The following is a 25,190-nucleotide window of genomic DNA, read 5'->3' as shown; positions in this document are numbered from 1 at the left end:
TTAGTATCCTAGCAAGTGCCTATTGCAGCCTGATCGGTGCATCTTATCATGGAACAAAATAAAGTAACAGCAGGAACTCAGCACTTCTGGAAAATACAGTAGGTATTTAGCTGCCTGTCTTTTCAACACAAAAGCCTGACCCCAGCTCTTCAAGGTTTTGGAATCAGAACATCTCTTTCCTCACTTACATTTTATTCAAACGTTATAACAGCTGAATAAACAAAAAACATTCTCTTTCAACTAATCAAGCTTTGCAGTCAAAAATCTTTTCAATAGGCATTAAAATACTCATATTTGGAAGAAAAATTGTACATATGAGCATTCGCTTCATCACAAAGACTAAATAAGCAGCTTACTGAATGATATGGTAATATTCACAAAGCTTGAGCTCATCTTAAGTTAGAGATGTTTTCTTTCTGATCTATGACTAGAACAATCTTTTAACGTTGGAATATTAAGACTCAAACCAACCACATGAGCATGCTTCAAAGTAAAATGAAATCCTAACACAGGTTATTAATCCCAAATCTGAAACCAGTTTGATATATATTCAAAATACTTTTTTTTTTTTTTTTTTTTGTCTTTCCTGTATTCAAACCGATAAGCTTCTACAAAAGTGAAACGGCATTTTTTGTTAATTTAGTTTCACTTTCTGGACCCATTTACTTCCTAACAGCGCTCAGAGCTCCTGTCTGAAGAGCCTTCCTGTTAAATAAGTTTCATATTTACATTGTTTATTTTTTAAATTTACATCTCTAGCATTAAAACCTGGCTGATTCTCTAGAACACAACATTTTAGGATCCTTCTTGACAGAATGATGAATTCCTATGTGTTTCTTGAGAAGAGTCAGCACGAGATTTCCTGCTGGGGAGGGACGGGGAAGAGGGCAAGAGGCGCAACGGCAGTCTTACTTTCCACCCACATTTTTAAAGTCAGGCTGCTCCCAGGGCCCTTGTCTGCCGCGCCAGGCAAGACCTAGGGCTGCCTGAATTATCAGCCTTCCCTCGCTCTCTCAACATCGCATCACGCAGCGCATTGCTTTCCTAACACACCACCACAGAGCAGCAACTGTCCTCAGCTCCCCGAGGCGGATGCTTGATACCAGAGCTTCGGTGGCAATGCCACCCTAAGAATTATTCCCATCCCCTATACATTTCTTAAATTGCACTAGGAACTATATTCAGGACATTGGTCCTACATTAAATCACCAAAAGTTGCTTTTTTTTTTTTTTTTTTTAAAAAAAATTCTGATTGTTTCCCAATCCAGAAGGCAGTGCAGCCGTGCAAACGGTCGCCTGCACAATTCAAGGGCTGTGAACTGCTATCAGCCAAGCTCACATTGCTGCTGCCACCCCTGCGCTACTGAACACATCCCACAGGTGGATCAAAGCTTTCACAGCCCCTTTATGTTGCTCCTGCCCCTTAACCTGAAGGAAAGAAGCCAAAATAGGACAAAGAATTCATCTCAGCTTTTCTTCAAAAAAGCAAAACGCTGAGGGGAAAAAAAAAAAAAAAAAAAAAAAAAGCAGCTCTTTCTTTCTTAGCAAAGTATCAAGACTAAGATGTAATAAAAGCCTTACCCACTGGAACAACATTCATAAAGTGAAAAACAAAGCCTGCCTGACCTCCATAACCCCCCTGACTTTTTATTGCTCTCTGCACCACGAATCCCCTATAATTCTCAATGCCATCACTGCTGTAACGTCAATATAAGTACGTGACAATCCAGAATAGGAAGTAATTCAGCGTACTGCCTGTGGCTCTTCAGCAATATGGCGAACTTCAGCTCTCACCAGAAGAGCTAGCACAAATATTTCACAATAATGCTGTGTTTAATTAACAAAACTTACAAGCAATTGGTGGAACTTGAGACAAAGATCCTGAATACTGTGATGCCTAGGATCAGCATGGGCCCCGATATGTCCCTCCAACTTTACAGATGACAGGAGTTTAAGAAACACATTTTTTGGCCAGTAAATTAGGGATCAGACATGTGATTCTGTGCTCCTCAACATATAGAAAAAAACCAGACAGGCAGATTCTTTTAACCTCTACATTTTTCGTTTGGGAAGGATAAAACAAATTTAAGTAAAAATTCACACATATTTGGGAATTTAAAGGGAAGAAATCTCATCTGTAAAATATTCTAATCCCGATCTTGCCAGACTGGGGGGAGTTGGAGGTAAGAAATGCCCATCCCGCAGAAGAGTTTTGGGTTTTTTTTAGTAGCATACCTTTCAAACAAGTGTTTCCAATTCATTTGTCAACACTGTTCAAACGGCAAATTACCTTAAGATTGGAATCTTAGGATAATCTGAAGAAAACTTAATGAAATATCTAGTCATCTGTCCCAACTTGCCTCCTAAGAAGCAAAAGAGCTGCTCTTCCAGATCCTATCGGGATGGACAAATCCACACCTCAATAATCAAACACATATCTCTCTCTGCCTCCCACAGAAGAAAAGAGGTCAGTAAGCCTTCTCCCATTTCCTGCAACTCCCCTGAATAGCCCTTCTCCCTTTTTTTGGAGAAAAGTCTCCCTCCCATGAGACTGGAAGGGCTGCCCTTCGATCTATAAAGGCAACTCCCCCTTTGTCTCAGCCTCTACAAAAAGGTATTTAAAGAAAATAAATACGTGCTCTCTCCTCGAGCGATGGTCCCATCAAAGCCCGGGAGGAGCGATGCTCTCACGGCGGGACAGAGCCGGAGCTGGCAGGACGCGCACCCCTCTCCACCCTGAAGGGATGAGGCTCCCCCCACGCCACCGCAGGGAGGGTCACCCCCCTTTCCACACCATCCCCCCCCTCCTCCCCCCCCCCCCCCAAAGAGGAACCCCGTCCCGAAGCGGGCTCAGGCCCCCCTCCGCTGCCCCCCCCCACCCCGGCGATGCTCAAAATGCTCAGAAGCCCCGTCCCCCGCTGAGGGGGCCACTCTCGCACCCAACACCCCCCCCCCCCCCCGCCCCGGTTCTGCCGGTCAAGCCTCGGACGAGCCGCAGCCCCCCCCCCCCCCCACCTCCCGCGGCCGCCCCCGGGCCCCCCTCCCGGGGCGAGGCTCCCCGTCCCGGGGCAGTAGGCCCCGGAGGGGAGCGGGCAGTGGCACCGGGGATAAAACAGCAATCCCCTTCCTCCCCCCTCCCCCCCCCGGCCCCCCACAACTAACTTGTGGGACGCTCCGCCCGGCCGCGGCCCCCCCCCACCCCTCACCGCGCAACAAGTTCCCGGGCAGGCCCCCGCCCCGCCGCCGCGCTCTCACCTCCGCCATGTTCGCTGCCCGGGAGGGCCGGCGGGCGGCGACGGGTCGGGGGAGGGAGGGGGACGGGGAAAAGGGAAGGGGGAGGGGGACTGGACCGGAGAAGGGGAAGGGGGGGGGTTAGGGAGGGTCACATCGCCGCCGCGGCGGAGGGAGCGGCGCCCGGCGGGTCACGGTCTGCGCGGCGGAGGGAGACGGGGGAGCGGCGGCCGCGCCACGCCGCGCGCGCGACGTCACCACGCACACGCTCCTCCTCCTCCTCCTCCCGCCACCGCCCTCCCCGCGGCGCGCGGGAAGCTTTGCTGGGCGCGGCCCACCGCCCGCCTGCCACTCAAGGAGTCGGCTCCGCCCACCAATGAGAAGGCCGTGCCCCCCCCGCCCCTCAAGGAACAGGCTCCGCCCGTCTGCCACTCAAGGAGCAGACCCCGCCCCTCCGCCCGTTTGCCACTCAAGGGGCAGGCCACGCCCCTCCAGCCCCGCTCGCCCTCACGGCCCCGGCGGCCGCCGCCATTTGCTCCCCGGTGGGATCGGCGGCCGCCGGTCTCGGTGCCGCTCCCTCCCGCCCCGGCAGCCGTACTCACGCGGGGAGCCGCACAGGCGTGGCCGCTCTCTCACCGACCGCGAAGCGTAGGGTGAGGTCCTTTGGGGGGGCGGGGGGGGGGGTGTGACACACGCTGTTGGATGAGGGAAAACTGATAACGCTTTAGGTCTTACCTAAAGGAAAAAAAAAAAAAACAACCAAACCCCACCAAAAACTACCAAAACAGGCATGTAGTCCTAATTCTACCTCATTGCCTAAACCCTCCCCCGGCTGTCTCGCCCGCCCAGGCTCGGGTCAGAAGTGCCAGCGCGGGCAGAAGGACACGCGTGGTCCTTCCCGCGCAGGGGACAGCTCCGGGTGCTCAGCTCCGGTGTCACGGTTGCTCTTAAAAGTGAGGGCGCTAGTCTCAAATATTTTGGGAAAGCCCTTGCCTGCTCTTCCCCGTGGGGCTGGCCCGCTCGCCCCCCGCTTCGAGGAATCATTCGCAGCCCCCAGCCGCTCCTCTGCCGCCGGCGAACCGCATTTTAAATCCTCACAAAACAAAACCAAAACAAAACAAACCCCAAAACAAAAAATAAAAAACGCGGTCCCCGTGGGGCGACGCTGCAAGGGAAATCACCCACGCGTGCAACTGGTCCGACTCGAGCTAAACGAGGGGAAAACAACAACAACAAAAAAAATCAACTAAACCGCCTCCAAAAAGCCCAGACCCGACCCGCCCCCCGCCACTGGGGCCGAGTTTTACGGCGGGGCGGAGGGAGCTTGGGCCTCCGAGGGGCTTGGTGGTTCGGTGACAAGGGGCGGGGGGGCGGCGGGCCCGGGGACGGGAAGGCCTCCTGAGGAGACCGGCGGCCCCGCGGCCCGGCCTATCAGCGGCGCCCGTCCTTGGGCAGCCAATCCCCGCGTCGCATCTTGGGGCGCGCTGCCATGGTTACGGCGAGACGCGGTGTCGCGGCCCAGCGCCGCCGCCATGGCGGGCCCCGGCGGCCGGCGGTGTACCCTGTGAGCGGCGGGGACACGGCGACCCGGGGACACGGAGCGGGTCCTCCGGCAGCCCCCGACACGGCGGGCCGGGAGGGGAGGGAGGCGCGGGCTGAGCGGGCAGCCGGCGGCAGCGCGGCGCGGCGCGCCCCTGCACCTCTTACCCCTTCATTGCCGCCGCCGTTCCCGTTTCTAAGCTTAGCCCCGCAGAACCGAGCACCGGTAAAATCGCTTTGAGGCTTTTATTTTACAGCGGGCGTTGCCCCCATCCTTCCATCACCGCTTAAGCCCCCTTAGAAGCCAGACGGAGGTTACTTGGAAGCAACTACGTTATTTCAAGATTATCATCCTCAATGGTTTAAATCTAAACCATAGTTTGAATTAAAACCATACTTTAAAATAATGGTTTAAATTTAAACCGTGGCTTAAATTACAGGTTGAAATTTAAACCATCGTTTAAATGAAAACCATACTTTCAATTAATGGTTTAAATTTAAACCGTGGCTTAAATTAATGTTTTAAATTTAAACCATAATTTAAATTAAAACCATACTTTAAAATTAATGGTTTAAATTTAAACCGTGGCTTAAATTAATGGTTTAAAATTAAAATATGCTTTAAATTAATTGTTTGAATTTAAACCGTGGCTTAAGTTAACGTGGCTTTAAATTTACACTGTTGGCTTTAATTTGTTTAAACCATTAACTTAAGCCACGGTTTAAATTTAAAGCGTTCATGAAAGTTAAGGGGTAAGTCATTTGGTGCTTGGACTTGGTTGTTTGCATTTTGTTGACTGAACGGGAATTTCTAGGGCTGATTTCAGGTTAGGGCAAGGAACAGGAGCAAGTTCGGGCAGCCAAAGACGAGTGAGCATCTTCAGTGGGCTCTACACAAATAGAGCGGCGAGTCGCAGAAGCCTGTTCACAACTTTTGATGGCAAAGCAGTGGCCAGAGCATCCCTCGTGGGTAACGAGTGCGCCGTACGGGTGAGAAGCCATTTGCACTATTACAAAAAAGTTTTAAATGTGAGTTATCGTGGATGTTAAAAGTTGTCAGAAAGGAAGTGGGAGAGGGAGGAGGGAAGAAAAGGCATGTCTGAAGTTGAAGAGCTGTGGAGGAAGATGAGCCAAGAGCTTAATCCATTCTGGAACGAAGATGATTAGTGTCCAAAAACAATCTGCAAGAGTAATTAAAACCAAAAATTAGAGTAACAGTTCTCCCCCTAATCTGAGAACTACTTGTTTGCAAATCTACATGAGATATGTTGACTGTAGCACCTGTATGTCTTCACCTAAAAACCAGAAGATTCCCGTACCATAATCTGGGAGTCATTTAACAACCTTACGGAATAGCTTCTTACAAGTAAATACTTTGATCAGTATAATAAAAAAAATGCATAATTGTTTCTCATTGCTTTTGCTGTACTGTGAATTTGACAGGAATAGTTACAGTCAGGAAGCCACTCTTGGTAGTCGTTATAGAATAAATAAGCTAGAAAAGACAATGGGGTTGGCCAAGAAGGAGAAGTGGCTCGGATAGTGAGGCAAACACAGTTTTTGCAGATATTTTGCAGCCATTTCTACAAAGAGTTCCAAAGAATTCCCAGGCAAAGGTGGCAGCCCTCTCAAGGCTGAGCCCTGAGGGGAAAGTGGGAATGCAAACCCGCTCGCCCCTGTCTTGGTGTATTTTAAGCATCATCTGCAGAGAGTGGTCACTGTGCTGTCAGGTTCCCGCCCGGATCAGGGTCTTCCTTCTATTCCAGATGAGATAAAATATTGCAAGTGTCATCAGTGTCACTTGTTTTGGGAACACAGTGAAACTATTCTCACTATTTAAATATTTCTTCAGGTTTTCGATGACGAAGGAAAGGATGTGACACCCCATCCACTCTTCCATTCAGATCCAAATACTGTTGTACCCAGGCAGGACAAGCTCTTGGTACCAAGTGCTTACTATGGGGCCACAGGATCTGGTTTTCTCTCTCCTTTCCCCGTGCATCAGGCATCGGGTGGGAATGCTAGTTCAGGTTTGTTCTCAAGGTAAGTCAGTGTGCTGCCTCTTAAATCCTGTCTCACAGGGGACCTACCCTGCAGCAGCCACTCATCTGCTCTTCAGAGGTTGGAAGCTGGAATAATTGTGCAGGGCTAATAATTATACTGTGTTGTCAAAACACAGAAACTTGCCGGTCATAGTCATCACTTAAACTTTGAGGAATAGTAACTAACAGAATAAATGGAATTTGTCACTAGTGACTGTCAGAACTACTGCTGAAATGCTAATACATAGAGGTGAAAGCAGACTGCAGCACATGCTCCTGTGATACTTCCAATTTTATTCAAATTTCCCCTCCCAAGCCACATTTTTTTTACGTGACATACCAGGATGGACCTTCTTTAGAGATGGTGACGAGTACCTCCCAGTTCAACACCCAGACTGCAGGTTCTGTGATGGTTGGGCCAGCATACCACGTTATGCTGGAACCCATACACACGTATGTGACGTAACGCTACCTTAAAGGCAGAGGAGGTTGTGGTCTGGTTGTCTGAACAGTGTCTGGTTGTCAGTTTTAGTGGTATTTATTCAGTACAGACAACCCTTTTTAAAAACTTGACTCAGTTCAAATACCAAAATCCTCTCTTCTAAACTAATCTAAGCATGTTACCTCTGTGTGCATATGGGCATCCATTTCAAAAAATGTTTTTCTACAAAAGCTTTTGAGTTAAAACTGCTGAATTATGTGTTTCACTACTTACTAGCTTTCATTTACAAACCTTCAGTACAGCAGGAATAAACAAAGTCAATCGACTTGAGCTGTTTTATCTCCAGGCTGACAAATTCAATTAAGTCATGGAAAAGACAGTAAATACCTATTTGTGTTTCAAATGGAAAAGTAATGAACCACATCACTTTATCCAATGGTGTGTACACATTCAGATAGTATGGAGAGGAGATGCTATTTATTTAGTCAAAGGCACTAAAAGACTAGTAAAGTCAGCGCTGGAAAAAAAATGCAAGTTAAAGAAAAGCATTATTTACTGCTTTCTTTGGCAAAGTTAATGCCATTGAGATTTCTGAGAAGAAGAGATTGCTTTTTGAGAACCATCTTTTTGTCATGTTTCCTAGGCTGGCTATTATAAAGGATAATCTCAGAGGTAGAGATATTAACCAGGAGCAAATATACAAAAAGTGACTTAAAAATACAAAGTATCTCCTGAAAAATAAGCGCAACCTTTTTGGAGACAAGAGCTCTTCATTCAAAAGACAAAATGAAATCATTTAATTTTCGTTTTAAATACAGATCTTAAAAATTGTCTCTTTCAAATATCTTTTATTGCTCACACTTAGCTTTTGAGGAAGAGAAAATCTGCTCGCAAACCTCCCAACACTAGCTGAGTTGTGAGTTTTACTTCTAGTTATCACAGCTCTCCCCTCTGTGAACATTACCTACTTTTGTTAACAAGCTAATCCCTTCAGATGGGCTTCTTGAGCTTTTCAAAGCCATTTCAGCACATGCAAAGCACCAACATTCTGGTTGAGAACAGTGCTATCTGTGGGTATGCGTTATCTCACGGTAGGTAGCCAACACTTTCCCTTATTATATGCTAAGAATGAATCTGAAAGCTCAACAGCTTCTTTTCCATCAGCTATTGAATGCCTCAGGATATGCCGTCAGAGGAATCCTTCCTTTTTAAGCCTTTTTCAAACCATTTCATTATTTTCTTTCCTAAGCCTTCCATGACTGCTTTTACAACGCAAGCATCCCTGTACATGCTCTTCCAGTCTTCTGTGGCTGATCCCGATAACAACGCTGTTATTTTTGTAGCGCTTTGCTAACTGACATCTGGACTCTCACGTACTATTTCTGCTTATTTCTTTGTTACTGAAGGACATACGGAAGCAGCAGTACTTCTATATCAAGCACGTCGACAACTGAGTCCCTACTAGACGAAATAGTAGAACCCGGCTCTCGACAAGACACAACTGTTAGCTTATCTGGTAAAGAACATACACTGTATAATTACAGATTTAAACAGTTCTTTGGCACACTGTGATTTGTGAGACACTGCAGGAACGTGGCTGTGAGATGCCCAGCATTTCAGAGCAGCTCAGCGCCTCACAAGTTTTGGCTCCTGATCAGTAAAACACTTTTTAGAATTAATTTGACTCCTTTTAAATTTAGAGCAGAAAAGGTCTCGCTTGTTAACCTCACCTAATTTTTCAGATGTGCAGGTGAGGCGAGAGGAGATAAAAGAAGAACTGACAAAAGAAGACTTAGATAGGAGAGTGGATATTTACCTCACAGAGACGGAAACTATCTGGATATTGGATATGCCATCTGTTGTGGTGTCTGTAGAATCAGAAGATGCTGGAAGAGTTCAGTATGTATATTGGTAGTTGTGTTTGTGTATCTAGTACACTCAGCACACCCATTTCTGCTGATGGCCGAGTCCTGGCCGGGCTGCTCACCCGTAGGTTCAGTGTTCTGACTAGTTTGTCACATCACCTTTGTTTAAAGCCAGATTGGGCTAGAGTCTCTCTTTTCGACAAGACAGCCTAAATTCCTTACAACTCCATTTTGATCAAATTCATCTCCTCTTTCACTGATAAGTGGAGGCAGATTAGCGAGAGACGGGGATGGTGACACGTGAACATGCAGGGGATGGGGGAAGGGAAGCTGGAGAAGTGCGCTATGTATGAATTACACGATTTAATGAAAACAGTAAGAAATTGCAAACCTCTGCACTGATTCTTGTGTGTGGCTTTACAGCTAATCATTTATTAATAACAAAGATATAAACACAGTAGGCAGGTCTTGGCTTCCTCTGAAGCTCTTCACAGTGCTTCTAGCTAGCAGAAACCTCACCCCACTACAAGTGACCTTGCCTGTTAAAAATATTGCATCTCTGATTAGTTGCATCCAGTGTGTTTCCACTTGAGAGTCTCCTCCCTGGACTACCATGAACTTTGGTAGGGAGTTAACCCAGAATACAGAGTTTTTTGGCTTTCTCCCAGGAGCTGGCTGGGACAGAGTGCAGCAGAGTTCCCTCCGTGACAGATGTTGGACTGACGGACTTGTTACCCTGCTTTTGTAGCTGTAAGCCCCAAAGCCTGAGATGCAGTGTACTGCAGTTGACAAGTCAAACAACTTATCTAAGAGAGTTTTTTCTGCTAGTATACACACAAAGTTCATGGTAGGACTCCAACCCCCACCATCTGTGAATCAGACCGGTATGATTTTTGGGAAGAAGGAAGAGGAAGAGCATCCTATGAACGCGACTTAGCTGGTGCACACAGCAGGTATTGCCAGCTGTATAGGAACAGTGACTCTTCCTGAGCACAGCAACCTGTTGGTGGACTAAGGTGAGGTATAATCTATGTCTGCTGTTAGAATAGCAAACCCAAAATAATAGAAAAAGTTTCACGGTTCCCACTGACCATTCCTGAGGGCTGGATGAAATAGCAATGCACTAGTTTCATTTTTGTCTCTTCACTGCCTTTTGCTTCCAAGTGATGAGAGCTACATATTTCTGAACGCCTCTGAATTCCACCAAAGTGCAAAGGTTGTTGGAGCAGGGATTTTTGCTGATGCCTATCTCTACAGGCCATCTCTGTTTTAGAACAGCATCACAAGGTCAGAAATAGCTGCTGAAAGACAATATATAGAGTGAAATAAAATCTAGCAATCCAAAAAAGCCCAAGCAGTAAATTTATGACATGGAGTATCCTCTCCTGTTCAACTTGTGGTTAAATACACTGGGAAGTTGAATTTTCAGAAAATCAATATACACTTTTTTTTTTTTTTCCCCCCAAGGGAACGGAATAGGATTTATGTTGACATTTGCAAAAACAGACCTGGTAATGATCGCTTTGTAGAAAAAATGATGCAAACCATTAATGGAGCCACAAAGAACAAGGAAGTGCAATGTGACAAAATCATCATGGAAGATAAAGGTAAACTTTCTGAGTACCATCTAGGAAAGGGTATTTACTAAGAACAGGCTCCCACTTATTACACTGTACCCTTGGCAGCTGGGTTTATTATTACATTTAGTTTACTTATTAAGTATTTATTTGGGGAAATTCTAACATACAGCTATGGGACCTCAGAAGATGCCCCACACACAGGTCAGGTACTGAGGAAAGGGATTTATTTCTGCCTTCCATCTCTAAGCAGGAGAAGATGTTTCCTCAACTCTCACTCCCAGAGCGCCAGGTTCAGACAGGCTAGTGTGATTTGCGGTGGCCTTTTCTGGCCCTCTTAAAACCTGAACATCACAACTGGTGCTCTGTAGCCGTTGCAATAAAATAGGAATTACACCAGCTGAGAACTGCAGTGTCCTGCCTGCCTCAGCACTCTGCAAGCAAAGCGTGCTTCTTAGGAGGCAGAACTTCACTTAATACTCAACTACACTCTTGAAATACGAAAGGACACGGTTCCCTTTTTTCCCCCTTAATTTTTCAGTGACGCTGGTTTCTATTTCTAGTTGCCATAGCACAACGAGGAGAACCTCTGTTATGAGATTTAAAATCTTGAGGAAAGCTGAAAATCTTGTCAGTCTCACAAGCTAGATGCAATTTTACAAAATGTTCAACCTCAGTGCTCTAAAAAAAATTACAGAGGAATATCTAGGTTTTAGAAGTGTGTGCTGAGCTTTGCCTCAATATGGACATTTTTGGGGGGGGGGGAGGCCAAAGGAAACTATGGGGAGTGCTGTTCCGAATGTTTTTCCATTGTGTTTGTTAGTGCATGTAAAAGGAGTGAAAAAAAAAAAAAAAAAAAGTAGTAAACCAGACATGAATCTGATTTGAAAACCTACCTTCCCCTTTCCTGTGTGCCTTGAGCGTGGCTCATTCCAAGCTGTGTTTGAAAAGCTGAGCGGGGACAGGCAGGGTCGCGGAGCCTTGTGTCACCGGGAGCTGGCCCTGCCCAAGGGAAGCCGCACACCCCGACCCCGATACAGCCGCTGCCCTCGCACCACGGCTGTGGCTACAGCCTTGGCCGACCCCGGGTTGGTTTCAGAGCCTCTCTGCCAAACAGTTGGGACCGTAGTACAAGGAGTAAACCTTTGCTCAGCTGTATGCAGTCCTTGATAATAACGTACCGCGACAAGAGACTTGGATAATACGGTGTAATTCATTTCTAGGGATGACGGTCACTTCCTGGGAGGTGTACGATTCATTTAATGTGTCGGAAATAGAACCTACATCAAAAGCAGGAGGTAGCAGAGTCACAACGGGGAAAAGCAGCAAAGCTCATACAACTAAAGAGCACAATCAGGCTATGTCTGTCTCTTCTGGCAGAGGTAACATTTTTCCAGGTTTACATTTTGGCCGCGTTTTCATCCTTCTGAACCATGTATATCACTCTGTTGTATGGTGAAAACTACATGTATAAAGGGCTTGGTCTGCCTGCCTGGCACTTGAAAGAGAGTTTGCTAAAGAATCTTGGACAGGGCTTCACTGATACTTTTTCTGTACAATGCTGTCATAAATGATACTAAATAAAGGTAAATAATCAGCGATAACTTTTGCCGGTACTAACTTACTTCGGACAGTAGTCAAAAACACCAATTGTGAAAAATTCCAGAACTATCTCATCATATTGAGTATTTGAGCAATAAGAGAAAACAAAATTAAAGCAAGAAAAAATTAATAGTGGAAGTATTTTTTGATGATGATGAAGTCTTCTATGATTTTTGCAGGTGGAGGAGGAGGAGACAACTTACCACCTTGAGTTTTATGCGCGAAGTATTATCATGTTAAAATTGTTTTTTTCCCATATTATTTCTTGTCAGGCAGCACAACTTCTAAAATTATCTCGGGAAGCGCTGGTCTTGCCAGAATCTACGGAGAGGAGAAATGCCATTCAGAAGCTATATTAACATCAGAAAACTTTCAGCAGGATTTATTTTTCATGGAGAGGATTCTAATGGAGAATATTTTTCAACCCAAACTTGCAGTTTATCGGCAGCTTCCTGTCCTTATAGGTTTGTTTCTTACTGACTACCCTGTTTTCGGCACAAGGCTTTGCATGCTATTGAAAGCCATGGAGTTACGTCCCTCACTGAATGTCTTTACAGATGACAAGTCATTTAAGAAATAGACAAAGGAGAAGAGAGTTTATGAGATGTCCCCATGAACTTTGCAGTTTTACGCTCGTTTGAACAGCCATCCCTACCGTATTTGGTGGAAGAATTGAATAAATGAGTTTTGAGCTAGCTCATCTCGCCTTACCACCACAACCTGAGGCTCAAAATATTAGTCAAACTTGTTTCCTGACAGTTAAGATAGATACAGATTAATTCTGCTACTTCTCCAACCATTTTTTTTTTTTTGCATTGGAATGTTTTTTGCAGTTTTGTTTTTTTTTTTTAATTTATGAGGAGACTGATGGTAAACAGAAGTTGTGGCCTGGTAGATGTTCAGTGTCTAACAGGAAGTACATCCATTGCAGACTGTCAGAGGCATTACCTGGACCCAAGTGCTAAGTAATATTTTACCTTTTACAAGAATTCCAAGTTAACACAAGGATTAAAAAAACAAAAAAAGGTAGATTCACACTCCTTTTATTGTATTGTACCTCCTCTTGTCATAGAGAGTTTCAGTTTTTCAGGCAATGAACCTGTTCTGTGCTGTCACCCTTCAGGAACTAGCTACAGCTGGAGCACAGTACTGGCCAGGAGGACTTTTGTTCTGACAATTACGTTGTTATTTTGTTAACTGTGATCTGAGATCAATTTATGCTTTGCACATTACATAAAATAAGGGTGTGAGTAAACAAAAAAATACTTAGCAAATGCAATCTAAAAATATCCTGTACACTTAATTTTCCCAAGTAGAGAGCAACTTATTACAGCATCGTGTCACTTAGCTACGGTGTTACAGCATCAATGCCTAAGTGTGGCTCTTTAAAATTTGGCCTCTAACCTGAAAAAATCCCTGCTTAAACAAATTTTTAAATACAAGAGATTAGAAACATTCCTGATGGGGTGGACATAAATTCATAACTTGTTGCTGGGTAGCTAAAGCCACTCATTAAACGCCTGGAGCATAACTGGAACACTACAGCCTGATCCAGCCAGCTTCTGTGTTCCTATCAACATTCTAGCCACAAGTTTGGATGTCTTCATTCCTCAAATCTTCATTTTTTTTTGCTGCAAAATACTTGCTGAAATGGCAAATTTCTCTACCTCCAGTCATTCGCGTCAGCAGAAAAGTGAAATGTTACTACTCAGACTCTACCTTATTTGTACATTTTAGATCCTGACGTTACAGCAGACACTAGTGGTACAGTGGCAGCCACAAAAGAAGCTCAACAGGGAGAGCGTGATGAGGAGAAGGCGGCTAAGGAAGAGCAGAAAGAAGCATTCATTGCCCCATCAGTCCTGTTAGATCTAAATAAAACCCGAGAAGAAATTGTACCTCCCAGGTTGGAACGGCTGTGGTCATATATGTGTGATTTAACTAACGGTCACAGTGTGAGCAGTATGGCTTGGAGCAAAGTAAACCCGGTGAGTCAACAAACCACTGCTTCTAAGCTGTTTACAAAATGGTATAAGCAATTGTTGGTGCAAACAAACTCCTGATTTTGATGTACTTTGTTAGGAGGGATCTCAGCGAGGTGGCTCCAGCCCTACAGTCGGGCAGGTTGTCTTTGCATCTCACTCTCTGTAATTTGTCCTTCCATACAACAGTATTGCTACATTATTCTACAGGTTGGACAGCTGTGCTAGGCTTTTCCTACAAATGTATCACAACAGCTTGAATTCATCCAGAATTTATTTGGTCCAGCTTACCATGGGTGGTCACCTGAACAACAATGTTAAGATAACAGACGTGGCCTGTTACGGAATTGGAAGTTGAAATGTAAACCCCTACTACTGAACTTCATCACCATTGGTGGAGTTTATTCATGATAGTTTAGATACCACGTTTGTTTCTAACAGTCATCTCCCAAAAAAAGCATCATTCATCAAAATTGGAGAATAAGATGTGTAATAACGGGCACAAGTTTCTGAGCAGCTGGCCCAATTTTATTTAATTCAGGTTTGGTGGAGGTCAGAATGACTCAGACATCTCCGCTTTCAGAGTAATGTGAGGCTCAGTTTTTCCAACAGAGCTCTCTTATGGCCACAACAAAAACAATGAATGGAAGGACGGTAAAAAGCAGGTGAGGATGAGAAACATAAAACCAGTAAGATTGCCCCAACGGAAAAAAAAAGGGAGAAAATAAAGACCATTTCATACTGTTAGTACACCAGATATTAAGAAGTTGGACACATTTACAGACTTCAGTCTTAGAAATATAGGGCAAGCAAATGCCTACTTTTAAAGTGTTAGTATCACAACCTACTTATGTGTAGGAAAAAACATTAATGGAGTTGAAGACTAAAGTCTTGCTGCTGTTTCTTACTTCAGCTTATGTAAAGCAACGAACAGAATTTGTTGGACCCCACTGTAGAGAATTAAAAGCTAGGAGTTTGGTGTGGTCACTGAACCTCCTTTTACTGCTAATGTTGAGAGAGAAAAGTAGAAGTATTACTCCCTAATGCATTAAATACTGCACGTTTAAATATGGCTATAGAACAATGTATGTTCATCTCTGGAAAGGGACGTATTTTTATGATGGCCCGGGAGGGGGGATTCCAAACACAACTGATAGCAACTATGAATGCACTTTTAGTTGACCCAGTTTCCAGTATTCTAGAAATTCTGAAATTCTGTTCTTGTGTGTTCATCTACTTGCATATGATGTGAGCATTACTCTTCCAGACTTTACACAGAGAGTCACAGCAGAAAGTTGCCTTTTAAAAATATATAACTGAACTTCACATTAAACTGAGATTTATCTGTTAATCTGTGCTTTTAGGACCTTTTAGCTGTTGGCTACGGAGCATTTGATTTTAAAGGACAGAAGAAAGGCTTGGCTTGCTGTTGGTCATTGAAGAACCCCATGGTAACGAGCGGCCAGTTTGTTTTCTCTCTTTTTCTTCAGTGCATTTTTCTGCTATAATATTTTTGCTTTATTTATTTCCCTCTTCCTGTTTCAAAAAGCAAGACCTAGCCAGCTGAATTTGCTAGCCCAAACCACACATTTCTGGAAAACTGATTCCAACTGCAGTGCCAAGCAATTGCTTAAATCCTGACCCAAAAAGCGGTTTAGTTTCTGTGCCTGTCCATCCTCTCAGCTGATGCTTCCAGCAGAGGCGCTGGCGGTTTTGGTGGTTTGGTAACGTGGACATCTGTTCACAGGAACTGAACTCACTGCACACAGGCCACCAAACAACCAACAGATGGTTGTAACTCTCAGGTAGTACCACGCTCTGCTAAGCAACTTAGCAGTGCAGATCTCTGCAGCCCGTTTCCAATCCCTATGACGACCTACCCAAGGCTCTACATCTGTTTCGTTGTTACTGTGGGTAGACCTAGGTGTGTAGAAATTATTTTTTAGACTGGAAAAGTCTTGAGCACAGCAGATGAGAAGATAAATGCATTTACTTTTTGTTTTTCAAAATCTATAGACCGTTTGTTCAATACTTCCAAACTCTCATTACAGAGAACATCTGTATTTTAAATTTCAGGATTATCCTTTCCAATCCATTTTCTGTTGTACCATGAAATTCTGCTAGGCTGAAGGATTTTTCCTTCAGCCTTTTTAAAAAATTATATACTTTATACAAATATTTTAAAGTATATAATTTAAAAATATATAATAGAATTATCCTAACTTCTCATAATACTGTCAAAAAGACAGTAGATTTCATGGATATAACGTTTACATATCCACCTGAAAAGTGATCCTTTTTAAACTAGCCATTTAAAAAAAAAAATAATCTTGGAAATGTTGGTTACAAAGTGACACAGTAAAAACCATGACTGCCATCAACTTCCACAACTTTGGTTTGGTTTGTTCTACAAATCTCACTTGGCCTGAACTGTGTATTAGACTAATTTAAATCACGCAGAGTCAAATCTTTGATGAATATTTATCACGTCAACAACAATCTCAGTACTCTTGCGATTCCCTGATGTCACCGTAGTCCTCAAGTCCCTAACATCAAGAAATCAGACCTGGCACGCACACTGACATGCAGTTCTTCGCAAACTTACACTCTGCTGCTTCCCATTTCAAGAGCACAGTGCAGTGGCTTTCAGGATTTCATTTTATAACAAAGCTGAATCAGTTCTTTGGTTACATGGAGAAGTTACACGGAACCGACGGTTTACAAATGACCTGACGTACGTTAGATTGCATTTTCTCTTCAGCTAAGTTTCTGTAATTGGAAAGGTACTTAACTTTCGTATCACAAGGTAGAAAACAACTGGAGAAATTTTCCAAAATGTCAAGTTTGTTTTAAAAAGAAAAAAATCAAGAAAAAACCTCACACTGTGCTCACATAGCTCAATCTTAGGGAACCTCATTTTTAGGTATTTGGTTTGGAGTAGGCCCATCTAACCTATTTTACAGTGTTGTATTTCAGCATAGTCTTTATTTTCTCCTAATTTTATCCGTTGCAGCAAGAAATAAACTGAACCACTTAGAATGCAGTACCTAATTTCTGTCTAGAAGAAGTGACTACGGTCATCAGCACTTGAATTTTCCAGCAGAGCCTGGCAATTTAGTACCCAGCGTTGAGAAGACTGAGGTAAAGTAAGAAACTAGCTTAAACCATTTTTGTGTTTTTCTACTGGTCAGTGGCCGGAGCGTATTTTCCAGTGCGAGCATGGTGTCACAGCTTTGGATTTTTCTGCAGCAAGCCCAAATCATCTAGCAGTTGGAATGTACGATGGTTCTGTCGCAATCTATAACGTACGGAGTTGTAACGCCGCCGCACTTTTGGACAGCAGGTAAGGCTACGATTCCCTGTCTCCTCCCACCTTGGTCACGTCTCGGCAAATCACAAATTAAAAAATACCCACAACTGAGAAGCTGAGGGAATCGTAACACTCAAACATAAACAATACTCTCAAACACTAGAAGCTTCTGGAGCTAAACTGCAGATGCAATAATTTGTGATGGTGCATAAGATGCCTGGAAGGGCCAGCGTGGGCCAGCCAGACTTTTCCCATCCGCCTGTTCACACTGATACAGCCAAATCCTCAGACGCTGCCACTCTCCCTCTGCGCTGCCATCATTCTCTAGTCTTATTTCTGATGATAAGTCCTTACAATACTTTAACACCACCGGTCCATATTTGGGGTATGAAACTCTCTGCGCTGTTGCTGTGCACGCAAAGCAAGTTCCCCACGTTGGAAGGGTGAAATAAGTGCAATGCCGTGACTTTTTAAGAAAATGCATCAAGTTACCACCAGGTATCATTTTATACTCCGTGAACTAACTAACTAGGACAATCCTTCCCCAGATAATAAACCCTTATGGGAGACCAGTGATAGCTTTTGGTGTTTTCTCACCAAGTCCGCTTGCCAAAGGTGGAGAGAACATCAGAATAGGTGAGAGAGAAGCATGAATTAAGAGGAAAATGAGAGTGAGGGGGTAACCAGGGAGATATTTGCCCTAAGGGCAGCTCCCCGGGTCTAGGGCGCTCTCCTACAAGGTGCAGATTGATTTCATGATTCAGGTATCAATGAAAGGTGTGTCAGCACATAAGCAGTGCCCGGAAACTAAATAGCAAACATGTTTGCTAAAACAAAAATTTTCCTGGAGAAAACAGCCAATGTTCAGATTTCGACTTTTTAGAAAAAAAGAAGCTAAACATTTCTGTCATAAGACTTGACATTCATTACAAAGTGGAAGGTTAGTTATTTTTCAAACATGTTGTCTTTCTTCATGTATGATTTATCATGTGCATCTTCTGTCCCAGTGAATCCTCAAATAAACATACGGGCCCAGTATGGCAACTGAGGTGGGTGGAACAGGACAGAGATGCAACAGGAGATGGCAAAAAAGAGAGGTTAATGTGTATCTCAGCAGATGGCCGGATAACCGAGTGGCTTATACAGAAAAGACTAGATTGCACTGGTAAGCATTCTCCCCTGCAGCTTTTCTGCAGAAGGATAATAGCTGAAATTGCAATTGCTTCACTTTATTTCAGGTGACATTCTTTATGCCAGTTATCACGCACAAAACATTGAAGAGCTGTTGAGCGTTCCAAAGAAGCGCGAGTTATTCATAGCGCCGTCACATACCCGTTTGACAAAAACTTTTGCTATTTGCACAGATCTGATGAAAATAAAGCGAACAGAAAGTAAGAAGAAAAAATTACCAGGTGAGAAAGAAAGGAAAAGTGAAGCTCTGATATTGCAACAGGCAGCTGGAATGTGCTTTGACTTCCACCCGAAGGTAGGCTTCGAAAGGCCATCCTTGCTAAAGTATTATCCAGGAAAAGTGTGCAACAGGGGTGGGATCCTCAGCTGGAGCTACTTTAATAGGCACTAGCCTGGCACTTGGCACTGGTATTTAAAGCATATTTGCTTCTGAACCAAACTGCTTCATAGCTAATAACAAAATGCATGATATGGTAAACCGAGCAAGTAATCCCTGTGTGTGAACTCCTCTATCATTTTAGCCATGCTACTCACATTTGCTTTGGGCCGGATCCTAGGGCAGCTTTCCTCTGTCTGTCGGTCAAATTGGTGAGAATTTTGACTGTTCAGCATCTCCCGAGTCTCAGACTTAGATGGCCGTGCTTCTCCTCTTTATCCAGCTGAATATTTTGTCCACAAAGCATTTGAAGAATTCATGCGTTTGCCCGTGTGAATCGCAAAAAGTCCAAGGTTTTCAGGAGTCAGAAATCCCAGCCTATGTTCTGCAGAGCTGGAGAACACACATAGCAAATCTGATAGATTCTGGTACCCTCCGCAGCATGCGTGCAGGCAACACACAGCATCCTGGCAACTCCACTGTAGTTCTTCAGAGGACTGTCACTGCCATGCCTTGCCAGTCCTTTGTAGATTTCTGGATGAACAATAAATGGGTTAATCCAACAAAAGCTACTTTTACCTTTCTTTCAGGACACGAATTTCTATCTTGCTGGAACAGAAGAGGGTCATATCCACAAGTGTTCTTGTTCATGCAATGAGCAGTTTCTAGAGACATACAGAGGCCATAAGGTGAGTGATACGTAGAAAAAGCAGAAGCTGTTCAATTAAGTTCACAAATGTAATAGTTTCTTTGCTTATATTTACTACGCAAAACATCTGCAACAGAAGAAACGTAAACTTCTTTTTTTATATTGGGAATGAATTCCCATAGCATAAAGCATCCCAGTCCTACAGGATTAGTTTCTACACTATAAGGATTTTTTTCAAAGTAATTTATTAAAACTTGTTCTATGAACTGTTTTAAAGCTTTAGCTCTGGCTTTATTTTAAGAAAACAATCAGAAATCTGATTGTCCTGCAAACCACGGTTAAATAGTCTTACCTCTGAGAGAAAGATGGCAGAACTTTAACAGCACTTATTTTTTGAGAGTTTCTGCTTCATCCAAGGAGCTGCCCTCTCGGCATCAGCTTCTCCTAACAACTGGTGAAGGGACAGAATCAGATGAGTGCTTTTTGCTCACAAGATTTCTCCTGTCTTACCACATCTGCTGCATCCTAATTTCCTAGGGGTACACGGAACACAACACTGGTTTTGCTATTAAGGTCAGAGGACAGTCAGGGATTTCCATAAAAGGTCACTATGAAAAACCATCCTGTAAGGCCGTAGCTCTGGACTAACACAAAGTTCTTGTTTCTTCCCAAACACCCAGGGTCCTGTGTACAAAGTCGCTTGGAATCCCTTCAGCACTGACATGTTCCTAAGCTGCTCTGCAGACTGGAGCATTATTTTATGGCACCAGGATTCACAGACGCCCATGCTGACTTTCACTTCCATCCCTTGTTTTGTTCATGACATTATGTGGTCTCCAAAATCAGCCTTCGTGTTCGCAGCAGCGAATGAAACCCGCGTAGAAATTTGGGACCTTGGTGTCAGCATGTAAGTAATTCCTTTTCGCAAAGAAGATTCTGAAACTTAATGGCACAAAGGCTACACGTTATTGCCTGATCAGTGTTGTTATCAGCTCGTGACAGCTCCATGCCATTTGCTTGCCGAGTTATTGAAAGTGTTGCATTTTGAAATATTCATTTTGTAAAAGCAGGTGGTAGTTACCAGAGAACTGTAATTATAAGGGAAGGAGCTGGATGCCTCATGGAACTGTTTTTTTTTCTGCAGAAATCATAGATTCTACCACTGCCGTAGTTAAAAGGGAAAATAACAAAACTGAGCCACTTTAGACCTTTTATAAAGATGAGATGGTCAGAAGTTCGGCTACCTCTCATGTTTTCCCACTACTGTAAAGTAGGTGCACAGCTCATGCGCAGCTTAGTTCATCCGTGGCCTTGTTCTTCTGGTCTGCACTATTTCATATTAATGCCAGCACGAAGCCTGCGGTGGAGTAGGAGGCCCACCAAATCTTGCGGTGGCAAAAAGAAAATTATTCATATAATGAAAATATTAGCCACCCCCCCACACACACATTAGGCAATAGGACAGATTTTAGGCAACCGGGATATCCTAGTTAATAGCAGCTGGGACTTTTGTTCTGGAAGAGGGCAAAGAAAATGCCGTCTCGCTTCTTAGTGTTTGAGTTAATCTAGAACATAAAAAGTAAAACATTCAACATTTATCAGGCCTGCTTTACTGCTAGACTTCACACGACGGTAGGCGCAGGCAAATGCATTGTTACCTCTCAATTCTGGCCTCCGCTGGGTTGCAGCTTGAGCCCCGTCATCTCTCGCTTGGCCAACCCAGGAGCAAAATTCACATCCGTGCTCTTTGCCGAGAGCACCGACTGCCTCCTGGCCGGGGACAGCAACGGGGAAGTCGGAGTGTTCGAGCTGCGGAACCTGGCTGCTCCCAGCAGCCCTCAGGTACGATTCGCTCGGGGAAGGTGGTGGTCTCCGAGACCGGCGCGCTCGGCTGGTGCCTCATCCCTCAGAAAGGGGTTTCTGGTAATAAATACTGAGAAATGAGTGGAATCCGATACAATTCCATCACCCGCTTAAAACCCGAGGCGGTCCCTGCTCTCCTGCGTGCCATACCACTAGAAACTGCAGGAGCAGGCAAGTCGGGGTCGAGCTTCAGGTTTCACTCGATCGCAAACGCAGAGGTTCGGCACAGCTGGGTTTGGGTGGGACACTGGGGCAAGGGCAGGAAGGTGGTGGTTCCGTCGGCAGGGGAGGCGGGTGGCAGAACGCCCGCGCCAGCTGACGCCTTGGGCAGGACGTGCCCTCTCCTGGCCACCACCGAGATAGCCTCGCCTCGGGGGCGGCAGCAAACCCCTAAGCCCTCGGCTCCCGAGTGCCTTCGCCCCTTCTGAAGCCGCTGCTCATCCCAGGGAGGGTTTTCCCATCCCAGCTGACAGGAGAGAATTTGACTTGCCTTACAACCAGGTTCCTTTCCAGTCGTACGGCGGCGTGGCTTCCCTGTCAGCAGCAGGGGACGACCTGACTGGTGTCCACCACGCATCCCTTCCGGGCGCCTTTGCATAAATCAGTGCTAATTTATACCAGATCCCCGCCGGGCCCTCCTTGCTGGTCCATGGTACAAAATCCTGAAGCCACCCTGGCTACCTCCAGGCTCTATCTGCCCTGAACTGCCCCGCTCCCTTTGTCCTTCCAGCTCTGGACAAGCAGCCTGGGCTTTACTGGTCTTGGCTTCCCAATCTGCAAAGCGGGACTGGTACTTCTTAAAATCCCTTCTAAATGACGTGGTGTGAAACACTACAGCTGGAAAGAATGAAACTGCTGATGTTAATCTAACCTTCATTCTCAGGGTATTAAGCATTAAATAATTCACAATTGTCAGCGTTACATTTAGAAATTCTGGTAATTACCAGCTTTGTTTGCCAAGGGCTGTAAACCACAGAGCAAAAAGAGATTTCCCTTAAAAACTAAAAGTGAGGCTGTTGGTGTTAAACTCAGAAAATAAAACTAGTGGGATTTTTTCCTACAAATCACCACAAAGCAGCCCAAGTCCTCTAAGGAGACAATTTCTTCTGCTAACAAGAGTAGAGGGAAAATTTTCTGGATGTGTCACCAGAACAGGACTAAAAATACCAGTGCTTAATTTCACAGACTTTGGGCATGTGGCATAAGTGGTCACTGAGTCACTGAGCCTCATGAGGCAGAGGGAGCCCCAATTTCCAGCATCACCCATCTCCCCTCCCTTTTCTGTAACAGCAAGCTCTTCCTAGGCTTAGGAATGTACAAGGCTTAGCACGACAGGGGCTGTACTACAGCTAAGGCTAAGGGAGATAATGATTTCACGGGCAATCGCATCTAAGTACCGCTACCATACGTTTATCATCACGAAAATTAATTTCCTTTGTAAACAAGAGATAGGTGTGCATGCTGCCAAGTACGATGCTGTCAGCGCAAGCCAAACAGGCCTGCCCAAAAGTGCTGTTTTCAAGGGGCGCTGTCAGAGGGAAGCACAGTATTACAGAGTTCCCAGGAAGACTCTGACATGATCCAAACCGCCGCCGCCTGCTTTCTGGCTGCTCGTTGCACAGGCCGTTCTGTCCTCAGCTCACACACAGGGATTTTGGATCACTGCACGTCTTATACTGCAGTTACGCTGTCCTACAGCTTTTTTTCCACTTGTTTTACAGGTTGATACCCTATGTGACGTAATTGGTCCTGCTGTAGCTGTTTAACAGTAGCTAAACGATACCCCTTCTCAGTTGACAAACAGCAAGAAATACTTGGCGTAGTCTTAACATCAACCATTTATTCTTTTCCAATCATTAAAATTTCTCCTTGAAACCATGCTGGTTAGAAACTTCTTTCAAATGCTCTAAATTTCCCCCTGGAAGCCCCCCTCATTAGACAAACTAGTAATACACAGATGACCTTCCCTGTAATACAGAAATGTCTCCGTATTCTTTTCTCCTTGGGTTTTTTTTCTCCTCGGATTTTTCCCTCCTCTGATTTTTTCCTCCAAAGTCTTTTCTCCTTGGGTTACTCAAAAAGCAAAAATGCCAAAAATCTCCCCCTGTATGGGCCACTCCATAGCACAGCCGACGTCCTTACGCGCTGCAGTCTGTATCTTCCCTGCGGAATCGTGCAGTAAATGAACCCACTTCTCATCAGAGCCATCCTGGTCTGTCACCCCACCAACCGCTGCTGCGGGCGACAGCCGAGCTTCCAGGGGCATCAGGGGCTCCTGCGGATCATCCCACACCACGCTAAAGCAGCGACCCGCTTTTTCAACCCCTGACAAATCAGGATAATGTAAAACTGCAGTTTAAATTCACCCTCTTCCAACCTGAGGCTTTTCTGAAAGCTCCTCACACGAGCTAACAGGGTGGTCCTGGAGCGGGGACTGACTTTTGCAGCTCTGGAGGCTGGATTTGTGTTTTTGGGGGTCTCACCACCTCCCCTTAGCCCAGTGCTGGCAGCTGGAGAGCCGGGAGCTGCTGGGGACACTCGCTGGGGCCGGCACAGCTGGTTGGAAGCCGGCAGCGCTCGGCTGTCTAGACCAGCTTTTTGGGGCCCAGATCAGAAGAAACGGCAAAAAGCACCCAGTGAGCCACCAGTCGGACCGCAGGGTGTTTGAGGATTTTCAGGGACTGACTGCTCACCGAAGAGATGGAGCGTCTCCACAGATGAGTAATTAAGACTAATGATCCAGGCTGCAGGCCTACCGCCTGAGCAGTGCAAAACCCACAAAATATACAAAATCATACGATACAAAAGCTCGGCAGTAAAGCGCTCCGACGGAGGCAATAGCTGCCTGCTCCTGAAAGCACGATGTAGCAAGACGTCTGTTTTATAGATACAGAATGTTCAGACACTTTCATTAGCCTGACAATAAACGTCCAACGTTTAAACACATCACTGAAGTTAAAGATCATTTGTGATGCATTAACACTCACTTCCTTCTGTGCTTGGCACATTTTACAGTGAACATGCAAGCTTATCCTTGACATAAAATGAATCTTTGTGCATTTCAAAAAAAGACACCCATTAAGGTGAATCATGCGTTAACCATTATTACAAATCTGAACAAAATACACCACATATTTTCCATCGGTGGTTATGACTGTTTACTCACTGATGCTACTGGTAAAAAAACCCGAGCTTTCTGTCAAGGCTGTAACACACTGTAATTCACCCTGCACATCGTGTAAACTAATTAACTGTAACATTATGGTGCTGGAAAACACTTGTGCTAGGAAGTGCTAAAGATCTCCGAAGTTCCTCATGTATTTTGTTTTTAAACATGGAATTTCTGACCTTGTAATTGTGAAATTTTCTCCTTAAGGTATTTTATGACAAAAATTTTTCATAGCCTACAGCAACTGCAGCCACAACTACCCGAAGCAATAGGAAGGGACTGCTCTCCCCACCGATCTACCAACCCTCTGGCCGCAGAGCGGAGTAACACCGCTCCACGCTGCTTTGGTGAG

The 25,190-nt window shown here is 44.8% G+C and overlaps 2 protein-coding genes and 1 long non-coding RNA gene across 9 annotated transcripts in view; 1 reads left to right on the top strand and 2 right to left on the bottom strand.

The window, feature by feature from the left end:
• Positions 1–3,850, bottom strand: part of MIER1 (MIER1 transcriptional regulator) — a 41,870-nt gene extending 38,020 nt beyond the window's left edge. For 3 of the 4 annotated variants that reach the window (XM_042806591.1, XM_042806607.1, XM_042806604.1), the window contains exon 1: positions 3,256–3,495. In XM_042806591.1, coding sequence (XP_042662525.1) covers positions 3,256–3,264 — 9 coding nt within the window. In that variant the 5' untranslated portion in view covers positions 3,265–3,495. Of the gene's footprint in view, positions 1–3,255; positions 3,496–3,833 lie in introns of those variants that run through there. The other variant, XM_042806597.1, reaches the window with a different exon arrangement.
• A 44-nt stretch (positions 3,851–3,894) lies between these two features.
• Positions 3,895–25,165, top strand: DNAI4 (dynein axonemal intermediate chain 4). 4 transcript variants are annotated; one of them, XM_042806571.1, is made up of 17 exons: positions 3,895–4,795; positions 5,586–5,760; positions 6,623–6,813; positions 8,661–8,770; positions 8,997–9,153; positions 10,587–10,726; positions 11,920–12,078; positions 12,571–12,762; positions 14,036–14,286; positions 15,645–15,731; positions 17,472–17,623; positions 18,598–18,755; positions 18,955–19,076; positions 19,748–19,846; positions 20,487–20,713; positions 21,495–21,648; positions 25,073–25,165. In XM_042806571.1, exons 1-17 carry the CDS (start codon positions 4,764–4,766, stop codon positions 25,163–25,165), a joined length of 2,499 nt encoding a protein of 832 aa, XP_042662505.1. In that variant the 5' UTR covers positions 3,895–4,763. The 4 variants fall into 4 exon arrangements, with proteins under 4 accessions (XP_042662505.1, XP_042662508.1, XP_042662511.1 ...); XM_042806574.1 differs by lacking the exon at positions 25,073–25,165 and adding an exon at positions 23,391–24,615; XM_042806577.1 differs by lacking the exon at positions 15,645–15,731.
• LOC122154801 lies at positions 11,891–20,466 on the bottom strand. The gene is made up of 4 exons (XR_006166873.1): positions 20,159–20,466; positions 19,316–19,691; positions 12,502–12,619; positions 11,891–11,976 (listed from the first exon to the last, which is right to left on the bottom strand). It is a non-coding gene; the product is annotated as an uncharacterized LOC122154801 (long non-coding RNA).
• Positions 25,166–25,190: the final 25 nt, after the last annotated feature.

The sequence above is a fragment of the Tyto alba genome, unplaced genomic scaffold (genome assembly GCF_018691265.1).
Source record: "Tyto alba isolate M040663 unplaced genomic scaffold, T.alba_DEE_v4.0 Super-Scaffold_1000006, whole genome shotgun sequence".
In the NCBI taxonomy this organism is placed as follows: Eukaryota; Metazoa; Chordata; class Aves; order Strigiformes; family Tytonidae; genus Tyto; species Tyto alba.
The sequence above is the reverse complement of the archived record's forward strand: the minus strand, read 5'-3'. Positions and strand labels throughout refer to the sequence as shown.

Coding starts and splice junctions, on each gene's coding strand:
- DNAI4 (XM_042806571.1), top strand. CDS start 4,764: ATGGCGGGCCCCGGCGGCCGGCGGTGTACCCT. Junction 15,732..17,471: donor GGTCATTGAAGAACCCCATG/GTAACGAGCGGC, acceptor TCTACTGGTCAG/TGGCCGGAGCGTATTTTCCA. Junction 19,847..20,486: donor AGACATACAGAGGCCATAAG/GTGAGTGATACG, acceptor CCAAACACCCAG/GGTCCTGTGTACAAAGTCGC.